The sequence below is a fragment of the Diospyros lotus genome, chromosome 1, assembly GCF_014633365.1.
Source record: "Diospyros lotus cultivar Yz01 chromosome 1, ASM1463336v1, whole genome shotgun sequence".
NCBI classification, from domain to species: Eukaryota; Viridiplantae; Streptophyta; class Magnoliopsida; order Ericales; family Ebenaceae; genus Diospyros; species Diospyros lotus.
Genome location: NC_068338.1, coordinates 1770831 through 1782487, shown reverse-complemented (window position 1 = coordinate 1782487; position 11657 = coordinate 1770831). Strand labels below are relative to the sequence as shown.

General features: G+C 39.3%; 1 protein-coding gene across 1 annotated transcript; it reads left to right on the top strand.

Moving 5' to 3' along the window:
- The first annotated feature begins 385 nt into the window (after window positions 1-385).
- Window positions 386-886, top strand: LOC127809301 (uncharacterized). The gene has a single exon (XM_052348066.1). The coding sequence runs from the start codon at window positions 386-388 to the stop codon at window positions 884-886; it is 501 nt and encodes a 166-aa protein (XP_052204026.1).
- The last annotated feature ends 10771 nt before the right edge of the window (window positions 887-11657 follow it).

Sequence of the window (11657 nt, the reverse complement as noted above, 5' to 3'; positions counted from 1 at the left end):
AGTCAACATTGTGTCTGATAGAGATTCAAAATTTTTGTTGAGATTTTGGACGTGTTTGCAAGAGGAATTGGGAACAAGATTGAATTTCAGTACAGCATATCACCCCCAAATAGACGGCCAGACAGAGAGGGTGAACCAAGTTTTGGAAGACATGTTGCGGGCATGTGTCTTGGAATTTGGAGGAAGTTGGGATGAGTACTTGCTGTTGGTGGAGTTCTCATATAATAACAGCTATCAGAGTAGCATTGGCATGGCGCCGTATGAAGCATTGTGTGGCAGGCAATGCAGATTGCCTTCGTGCTGGCTTGAAGTGGGCGAAAGGCAGTTGGCCAAGACTGAATTGGTGCAGCAAGCCTCTGAGAAGATTGATGTGGCGAGAAAGTAAATGAAGATTGGTCAAGATCGCCAAAAGTACTATGCGGATCACCGTACGCAGGATTTGGAGTTTCAAGAAAGGGATAGAGTATTTCTTCGGATCTCACCACAAAGACCATCAATGAGGAATCGAAAGCAAGGGAAGCTTAGTCCGAGGTTTATGGGACCGTACAGGATCATTGAGCGAGTAGGTCCTTTGGCCTATCGATTGGCCTTGCCTAACGAATTAGCTGGATTTCATGACTTGTTCCATGTGTCTCAATTACGGAAGTTCATACCGGATCCAAGAATGGAAGTTCCAGAGGAAGAGGTTGAGGTTAGTCAGAACCTAACCTATATTGAGAGGCCAGTGAAAATCTTAGATCGCAAGGAAAAGAGGTTGAGAAGCAAATCAATTCCATTAGTTAAAGTTCAGTGGAACCATCACTCTGATCGGGAAGCAACATGGAAGCTAGAAGAAGATTTAAAGCGCCAATTTCCCGAATTATTTGTTGATGTAATGGAAGAGTAGCTTTGATGTATTGATCAATCTCATTAATGAAAATGAAATTTCGAGGACGAAATTCTTTTAAGAGGGGTGAAATGTAATACCCTTGATAAGTCATGATAAAATTATCAATTTAGAGAATATTGGTATATGAAAAATTCCATAATTGCCCTTGAATTAATGAGAAGGCACATAATAGATAGGATGCCTTAGGAGGGGCAAAATGGTAATTTGGAGTTCCATCCCATAAAAGGGTAAATTATTTTTGGAGAAATTATTTATATTGGAGAATTGATTTTTTGAGAATTTAATTCTTGTTTAAATGCATGGATAATTAGAAATTAAAATGGAAGCCAAGTAGGTTAGATTTGTGACACTTGGCAAAATCTAATGGAATGAGATTTAATTAAATTTGGGAATAAGGAATTATTTGATTAAGAGTAATTGGTGACACTTGGCATGATCTTGTGAAGCAAGACTGGAATTTAAAGAAATCCAAAAAGAAAAGAAATTAGTCTCTCAAGCATTAAATGAGAGCCATTATGAAGAGAATTAAAAGAAATTCCATATTAAATGGAAATTAGTCATGCATTTATGTGGGAAAATGATGGATTTAATTAAATGCCAAAGTAAATTGAATTAGGTCTTTCAAGAGCAATTTTAAAAAAAATCAAAAAGAAAATATATTAGTCTCCATTAAATGCTTGAAAAGTTATGGATTTAAATTAAATGGAAAATGGAGAAATTAGTCAATCTTGAAATTAGTAATTATTTATTAATTTTGAAAATGGGAGAATTATGGGAATTAGAGATTGATCCAATGGTTGAAGATTTAATCTCCAAATAAAATCAAAAGTTGAGATTTAAAGAGACTAAGTCTCTTGGATTGTGTTTCTTTAGAGACTAGAGATGAGTTCTCTTAAAATCAATGGCTAATATTGAGGATTAGGAGAAGCACAAGGATTGAGATTGAGTCTCTTGAATTAAAGAAAAATCAATGGCTAAGATGTAATCTTGAGTTTTGGCATGGATTGAGTAGAAAAGCTTTATAAATAGGGAGTTGAGAATTTAGTTCAAGGTTTTCCCACATGTTAAGAGAAAGAGAGTAAGAAGAAGTTTAGGAGAAGGAAGAAAAAAGGCAAGCAAGAGGTAAGCCTTAGTGTAAATTTCTTCAAGTGTGTAGGAAAGTTTTCATTCTCCATTCATTCTTTAGTCTTAAAGATCTCTAATGCTTTAAGGATATTTTCTTAAGGTGATTAAAAGCCAAAGAGAGAGTCTTGGCAAGTGGAGGCTTGAAGCTTCAAGAAGAAAAGAGGTAAGGGATAACCCCAAGTGGTGGGGGGTTTTGCTTGCATATGTACATGTTTTTAATGAGTTGCATGTAATGGTCTTATTGCATGTTTTGTGTTCTAGTGGACCTATGGCCATAAGGAGGACTAGTGATGAGAGAGGGGTTGGTTGGTGCCTTAACCTAAGTGGTTATGAGGGCATGGAGGACTACCCATAATATGCATTGCATTTGCATTACATGTTATATTCTCATGTTACATTTACATTTGCATAGCACCCTTACTGAGCATTGGCTCATAAGGTCCTTTGACCTCTATGTAGGTGGAAAATCATTTAAAGGAAAAGGAGTTTTGCAAGGTTGAAGGTAATGGAGCAAGGGAAGTGCATGTGTAGTTGTATGTATTTTGTGGGTTTAGTGAGTAATGTTGTATTTATTTTGTTAAATATGTAATGAATGCTTAATATGGTTGTATTGTGGCAATCTTGAATGTTTTGGAAGCCATTTGAAGTGTAAAAGCATTATGGAAAATTTGGGTTTAAAAAGAAAAAAAATATTTTTTTTTTAGAAAAAAAAAAGGGTGGCAGTGTGCTGGTGCTAGGGGCACGCGGCAGGGCGCGCTTAGGCGCGGCCTGCGCGCTGGGCGCGGTTGGCTGTGCTGCCCGTCCCCTGCTACTGTGATGTTTTTTTTTATTTTAATTTCTTTTTCTGTTTAATTAATTATTTCTGATATTTTGGAAATTTCTAAAATAAATTATGTTTAAATAAATGAGTATTTTAGCCTCCAAATTAATTATTAAATTAATATAAATTTGAGGAATTTGGGGGAAAATTCCTATATTTTGGAAAATAAATAATGGAGTAATTTCCTTACATTTTAAAAAAAAATGGTTGAGGATGCCTTGATGTTGTATTTTAAAAATTAATTTCCTAAGGGTTGGAAAATGATGGTATTTTGAAATAATTAAAGGGAAAAATCAATGGAGATTTAATAGGGGAAATTTTATTAAATTTTTTCAAAGAAATATTAATCCAAATATTTTCTAAAGGAATTGAAGTGAGAAAATGGGTTAATAGTTGGGGCAAAGAAAAATTATTCTTTTATAATTAAGGCGTTATGCCATAATTTATTTGAAGCTAGTGAGTTAGCTTATTTCTTTCGATCTTGGGAAGTCATCCCTAGTTCCCACCTAGGTAATTTCTCGTTGAAACGTAGCCGTCTCTTCATCTTTGCTCTAGTGTGTGAATAGTAAGTTGGCTATTCGTGAGTAACACCCGTAGGTGGGAGCGGGGCGTTACAGAGAATAACAAGAGTATACCTATAAGAACTTCACGAAACACATCTCATGCAATAAAATTCTCTCATAAGATAATAAAAAATAAGATTTGGAGTATAGGAGTCTCACCTTGTTGGTTTATCTCTTGGACAGTACGGTTTCATTGCAAACGGCCTAGGTTTCTGTAGAAAACACGTATTTCGGTAAACCTAACCTTAAATATTTTTACATAGGGTTGAGGGGCATTAAAGTAGGGATAAAACTAGAAAATTTGAAGAAAAATGGACCCCTCACGCGCCCTCATGTGCCCTAGAAAGGTGAGCCATGCGCCTTCACGCGTAGCACTTTCCGGCACGTGTAACTCACGCACTGCACAGCAAATTCGGACAACTTCACCTCAGTTTGGTATTTCGGCTATAACTTCCTCATTTTAACTCCAATTCGACCTATGTTTGAACCTAAGCGACCCTTCCTTCCCCCGCTATAGGATTATAAAAAAAAATGGACTTACCTCGCTTTTTTTCTGACTAATTTTGGTGAATTTTGATGAAGACCTACAACTCCGACGAGGCTCGTTCTCCGTCGCTTTCTTCCCTCCTCCTTACAGAACTTCCTTCCCTCTCTCTAGAGAATGCTTCTCCACTTAGAGTGCCTCACTCCTCTAAACTTCCTTTAATAATTTGAGAACAACCCATGGTGCCTATTTATAGATTACTTGAACCAATCACCTTATGCCACTTGTCACAATCTAAGCCATAGACTCCAAAGACTCAAAAATATAATTGAATGGCTTTTGAAATCCAAAGCTAGAATGGATTTAATTTTTGAAATCCAAGCTATTACCCCAAACTTCTTCCAAATGACATTTTGGCCCTTATTTCAAGTTTTCCACTTTAATATTTTACCACATGAGCTCATAATTTCATCCTTATTTCATTTGGATAATTTCTCTAATTACAATTATACCCTCAAGCATCAAATTTATCGAGATACTTAAAATCTCAAAATTATTCGATATGTACGATTATCAAGAAGCCCTTACCATCATTCGGTCTTTTCAGGCCACAACTTAGCTTAACTGAAAAACCGTCTCTGATTTGATTTCTTACAGAGTCATAAATCTCGCCTCAAGATGCTCATAAAAAATATACCTTTGTCCTTAGGTATCTAAGCTCTAGGGCACTCCCTGCGACCGATTCGGTCACTTGTTGCCATTTCAAGTATATTTTTTGGTATTTTAAACTCACTTAAAATACGTGGCAACTTCAAAAAAATATAGGGTATTATATTTTTCCCTCGTTGTCGGGTCGTGAGCAGGGTAACGGGCTAGACTGTATTTTTTCCTCATTGACGGGCCATGAGCCGGACAACAAGCTTGAATGTGTTTTTATTTCCTGGAAGCAAAACATAGCAAACAAACTTTCATAAAGCAATGTGTTATGAAAACGCTGACATTTTTTGAATGGTTTAGTAAATAAGTGAGTACATCCACTATTTCATTTTGGGGTCTTATTGTTGCCTCTGATCACGAAATACACAGGTCATGCATAATTTCAAAAAGTTTAGTTTCTCGATCTTTATCATAGGCTCTCTTGAATGTGTTTGAATTTTGCTCCCAGTTTTCTCTTTGAGGGAATTAATGGTGGCTGATAGCCTTCTTCTAAGGGCATGTCCTTTCGTGGCTTGTCTTGTTAATGGATAAAATCTCTTCTCTTTTTTTCCCTTTTATAGATGACACATAGCAAGTCTGTGCCTTGTTTTGATCCTCTCGAACCTGTCTCACCCCTGCGAGTATGGGGAACTTCATTAATAAGTAGTAGGATAACACCACGGCCCTCGTATCATTGAGTAATGGGTTACCCAAAATTATGTTGTATGCTGCTGAAAGGGCTTTCATGGCCATAAATTTTGCCTGTTGAGTCACACTTTGGGGGTCTATGCCTAATGTGATTGGTAATTGAATGGACCTTGTCATTGAGACAGCCTCCCCAGTGAAGCTGTATAGGAGGGAGGACACTTTCCTTAATCGATCATGAGATATATGCATTTGTTCAAAGCAGTTATGGTAGATCAAATTTAACAGAATTGCCACTATCCACCAAGATTCTACTGATGAGGTTTTTGGAAACAATTGCAAAAATTACCATTGGATCATCACGCGAGAGTATTATATCACCTCTATTGGTAGGAGTGAATGTAATTGGCTCCTCGTCTTCTCTAACCTCCATCACTAAATTAACCTGGTAGGCCTGATGGGCATATACTGTAATACCTTGAGAGCCCAGAGAGGTTAGTATATATCAAGGATAGTGTAAGAAAGGAAACAACACCGACTGGATACCTTTTGGGCTGAATGTTGGCAAAGAACTCCCAAGTTAAGCATGCTTAACCTAGGGTAATCCAAGGATGGGTGACCCCCCTGGGAAATTCGTGTAAGCCCATTAGGGTAAGTTGTTCTAGTCCTTCCTATCACTCAATAAGGGATATTACAGCGGCAACAGAGGTGGGGCGCGACGGAGCATGCGGGAGGGGCCAATGGCGGAGGTCGGGTCGACTAGGCACGGAGCTAGCAACCATAAATAGTCGCGGCTCTGCGCGTATGGGCCGATGATGGCTGGAGACGCAAGAGGCCGCGGTGATGGCTATTGTGGAGGCTACTATGCGCTGCAAAGTTGGGGCGGCCGATGGGGGCGACGACCGGTAGGTGGAGGCCAGGCCAGGCAATGGCCTGCAGGCGGTCGGGCACACAGAGGATGAAAGAAGATGAAGAAGAGAGGTAGAAGATGAAGTGAAAAGAAAGAAAAAGAAAACGAAAAAGAAGTAAAAAAAGAGAAAATCTGGAAAAGGAGAGAAAAATGAGGAAAAATAGTTAGAAAATTCCAAAAAATTGGGAAAAAATTCTGAAAATTAATCTAGGGCTCGAGAAGTATGTTTGAAGCTCAGAAATGGGGTTTTGAGCTCTAGGTGGTGTCTTATGAGGCGACGCCGGTGTAAGCGATTGGACGATTTTCTCCTCCAGATTTGATGAGGTAAAATAATTAATTATTTTCTAATATTTACATTATGTGAGATAATGTAATATGAAGGGATGGTTGGATTAAACCCTCAGTTGGGGTTGGTTGGAAGTTGTTGATGGGTGGGTTTTGCGACGTATGGCAAAAACATAGACCCTGGTTTAATTTTTTGTTGTTTTTAGGTTTTAGTGTGGCAAAAATATAAGTCCTGGATTAAATGTCTAATGTGATTGGGACGCGTGGTTGCATATCGGTTCGACTTGGGAGGCGGTGATTCTCGAAGAGTTCGGAGTTCAGGTAGGCGTTTTCGCTCTTGACCGGAGAGTCTTTGAGCTAGGTAAGGGATGACCCTAAGGGTGGTGATCTTGCATGAGTTTGTAAATGTAACACCCCACTTTTTCAAATACACAATGATGTAAAATATAAGCCAAAATCACCCCGGGCGTTATGGAAACCCTTACCAACGGAAGCATTGGATCGAACCTGCAAGCTTAATCAAAGCTAAATGAAGGGGTTTCCACTAGATTTCCTTTACAAGAGTAATAAATGCACATGGCTTTCCAATACGCTAAAAAAATGACTCATCACATCATTGTAGAACACCCACATACACACACCTCTTACAACCCTGAGTACCTTAGCTGCTATTCACAATATATTACTTAGGTTACAAGGGTACATAATGAAACCAAAATCCCAAAGCTAGCAAAGCTCCACCTTCTTGCCCACGCTTTGATCTTGCAACCTGAAACACTTGATACTTCTGACAAAGCTGGGACGATGAATGTCCCAGGGGTATGAAACACCCGAGTTAGATTATTATCATCATAAGCTTTAGGACTTTTAGGGATAATCCTCCAATCCCATCTTTCCAACTCAAGACTTCTTGCATAAGCATTTATCATTGCAAATATTCTTATTTGTTGGAGAAGATATCAAAGCACGCCAGGTCAAATAAATCATTGACCTCGAAGTTGGTTTTGAGGAATTCGCTTGGGAAAAATAGACTCTGAGTGAGCTATGAAGGAAATTTCGGGGACGAAATTTATTTTAAGGGGGGGGGGGAGGATATAATTCCCCAAAATTTTATGTAGAAATTGGATGATGCAATAAAGTGTTTTAATGGAAGTTTTGGATTAAGAGTAAATGAAAATGGTTTTAAGGACCTAAATGCAAATATCATAATTGGTAAGAAAGGATGACTTGTCTCCAACAATAGGAATATTTGCAATGATAAATGCTTATTTAAGAAGCTTTGAGTTGGAGAAATTGGATTGGAAGGTTAACTTAAAAGTCTTAAAGCTTTGGAGATAACAATAATTACCTACACCTTAAAGTCAAAGTAAATAAACTTGGAAGAATTCCATTGGTTCACCAAAAGAACGGGATAAGAAGGGTTGCTTTGCAATCCACCTAAGGGAGTATTTGGAAGTTTAAGATTGGAAGAAAGGAGAAGCTTGAATAGGAAGACAAAAATATTCAAAGGAAGTAATGATTGATTCTTACCCCAAAAGTCTTAAGTGGCATGAGTTGGAAGGCTGGGAGTGCCTCGGGACTTGGATGTCCAGGGAAGAGGGCAAGAGATTGATGAGCGTCTTGAGATGAGATTAATAACGCTGGAAGCGGTCCGACCGAGAATAATTTTCAGAATAAATTCTGTATAAGCCCGAGTAGGTGCCAATACTGAATAGTCAGAGGGGACCTCCTGGAAGCTAAGGGGACCCTAGGGGTGGTTCGGTTTTTTGAGTAAGGCAACCCTTAAGTGTTTTCGGGTCCAATAAAGGTTCCGTGCAGGTGCAGGGACGAAATTGACATTGTCGAGTAGAAAGTCGATTATTAATTTTGTAAAAATTAAGATTTGTAAGGCTTGATGGTAATTAATTAATGGCTTGGAGGGTCCAAGTGTAATAAACAATTCTCTTAAGTGGAATTAAGGAATGTAATTGAGGGATTAAAGTGTAATTATGGTTGGCTTGGTGGCCAAGTGTGCTACAGTGTAGCATTTAAATTAAATTAGTTCTCTGTGAAGCATTGGCCGCGTGAAACAGAGAAAAACAGAGAAGAGAGAGGTAGTGCTGGCTGAGGCATTGTGAGAGAGCCGAGAGAGAGATGAGATCGAGGGAGAGAGCATAGCCGAGAGAGTCATTGCGCGAGAGAGAGAGATCGAGAGAGGGAGAGAGAGCTGATCGGCCATGGCAGTAGCTGCCATAGCCGACGATGAAGCATCAACGGCCGAAGGTGGCTCCAGCAAGCGCGCAGTAGCGCGCAGAGGTTCGCTTGAGGCGGCTGGTCAACGGTTGGCCAGGTTGGTGGCCAGTAGTGGCCTGAAGCATCGGTCGGAGACGCGAGCAGGGTCGGCCATGACGGTTGCAGGCGGCTTCGGTGCGCGCGGGAGGCTGGCTGGTTGCTGCTCGCGATGGAGTCGGCTGGTGGAGGCGGTTGTGGAGCTCTCTGTGTCAGCCGGAGGTAGGTGTGGCGGAGGCGATGGAGCCAGGTGCTGGTGGCCGGTGGCTGGTGCGGTTGCAGATGGCCGCGCGTTGGGAAGAAGACCCAAGGAGAAGAAGGAATAGAAAGAAAAGAAAAAAAAAGAAAAGAAATATAAAATAAGGAAAAATTTGGAAAATAAGGAAAAATAGGAAAAAATTTCCAAACAATTTCCAGAAAATTCTGAAAATTATTTCAAGGCTTGTGAAGCGTGCCAGAGGCTTAAAATAAGAGATTTGGGCATGAGATGTCAGTTAAGGAGGCAACACCAATGTGGGCGATTAACCGATTTTCTCTTCTCGATTTAACCGAGGTAAGTAAATTAATTCTTTTTGGAATATTTCCTTTATGTGAGATATTGAATTGTGTAGTGTTGTTGGATTTAACCCCGGGTCGGGGTGGTTGGAAATTATTAAACGGTTGATGTATGCCATGGTTCGTTGTTTGGAAATAGTGTTGATGGTGATTTTGCAATGTGTGGCGAAATCGAGGGCATTGGGTTAATGCAGAATGTTAATGGAGTTGGGTTTTTGTGTGTTTACCTCTAGGTTCGAACGAGAAGGCGGTGATCCTAGAAGAGCTCAGAGTTCGGGTTGGCGTTCTCGCCGAGGCAGGGATGAGGCTTCGAGCCAAGTAAGGAACGGCCCCATGTGGAGGTGGCCTTACAAGTTGGTAAATGTGTTTGATAATGTTTTTATGTTGCATTGCATGTAGTGGTTAACACTTGCGTGATGCGAGATCTAGTGGACCTGTGGCCATAAGGAGGACTAGTGTTGTAAGGGCTGATAAGTTAATGCCTCAAACCTTGGAGGGTTGTGAGGACGAGTGGGCCTAGCCTCATTTTCATGCATTGGCATACATAAACATGGTTATATTCATATTTACATGCATTGCACCCTTACTGAGTCTTTGTGACTCATGAGGTTTTACCTCATGTGTAGATGTTGCAAGTCCAAATGCAAGCAGGGATGGCGCCGGGAGGCTGTTGTGGCAACTAGCTGTGTTGCTCGATGTGTGTATTTTATTATCTCTTGTATGTATACCCTTGTGAGTAAATGTATGCGTTGTTGAGTGTTAGTTGTATCTAATTGTTGTAATCATCATAGTGGGATAAATGATTGTGAGATTGTTCATTGTATATGTGGCTTGGGTTGTTGAAGCCAAGTTCGGATCGAGTAAAGATCAGCGAGGTATGTTCTCATAAATCCGCAATACTCAGCGAAGTGTTTGTATGCTAGCTTTGTGCCTGGATCACCTCTGGCTTGCTATGGGGCGAGCTGAAGAGAGGTGAAGCTCATTTGGGTTTTGGGTCTTGGTCCGCTGGATTTTTCTTGTTTGAGTTGGGGCCGATTCCTGAGTGGAGCGAAGGGAAGGACGAAGCCTAGTTCCCACCTAGGGCGTTTCCTGTTGAAACATAGTGTAACCCTTCAGTTGTGGTTTGTCGGGTGAGTAATCCAGTTGATTATTTACCGGTGGCGCCCGTAAGTGGGAGCGGGTCGTTACAATTGGTATCAGAGCATGAATAGCTATATGAGCGAGGAAAGCTAGCGTGCTTGGGTGTTAAGTATGGTCGATTAAGTGATTGATGTGCGCGATTGCCAGAGTAGTGACTCGATGATGTCTGGTATGAATTCGGATATAAGTCGAAATGTCCTAGCTGCTGAGTGGGGTCGAGAACTGTAACACCCGGTGAACCGGTGTTAAGAAAATAGGAAAGGAAGTAAGTAAACTTCCAAAAATGCCCTTGAGAAGGAGATGGATCCTTGAGATTGAGAATGCCCATGAGAAGGGTATTTTGGTAATTTGGAAAGAAAAATCCAATAAAAAGGGTATTTTGATAAATTAAAAATAATTCCTATGTGGAATTAGGTGTATAAGTGAATAAGTGAATAAAAATCCCAATTTGGTATTTATGAGGAGATATGTGGGATTAATAAATTCACAAATAGTATTTGGGAATTTTGGAGTGATTCCATGAAGGAAATTAATTTTGGAAATAGGGAAAATGGTGGATATTAAATTATTTGAGGAGAATAATTAAATTTTCCCTAAGTTAGTGAATTAATGTGGTAATGCCACATGGATGACCAAGATAAAGAATTGGAAGCCAAGTTTGTGTCTTAGAGTGACACTTGGCATAATCTTGGAAATTTGAGAGAAATTATATATGTGGATTTATGAGTTGGAGAATGATTTAATTAAATGCAAAAAGAAAGGATAATTGGTCTTTCAAGCATTTAATGAGAGGCATTATGGTGTTGGATTAAAGAAAATCCAAATGAAATGGGAAAATAGTCACCATTAATGTTTGAAATTATGGTGAATTAAATAAATGAAATGGAAAATGGGAAAATGGTCACCCATTAATGCTTGGAAAATGGTGTGATTTATTTAAATGGAAAATGAGGGATTTATATCTTTCAAGTGGTCTCTCATGTGATGGTGGAAATTAGTCCCATTAAATTAAATCGGAAGGAAATTAATTATGTCTCTTAAGTGTGATGTGTTGAAATTAGTCAAAATAAATATATGAGAAAATGGCTAATTTTGGTATTGGAAGACTAAATGATCCAAGGGTTAGGATCAAGTCTTGAAAAGGTGAGATATATCCAATGGCTTATATTTAAGTCTTGAAGATGGATATGAAAATAGTTTAATTAAGTAAATGAGAATTAAATGAAAATTTCAAGAGATCTAGTGGTTGAAATGCATTCTTGAAATAGAGAATAAAT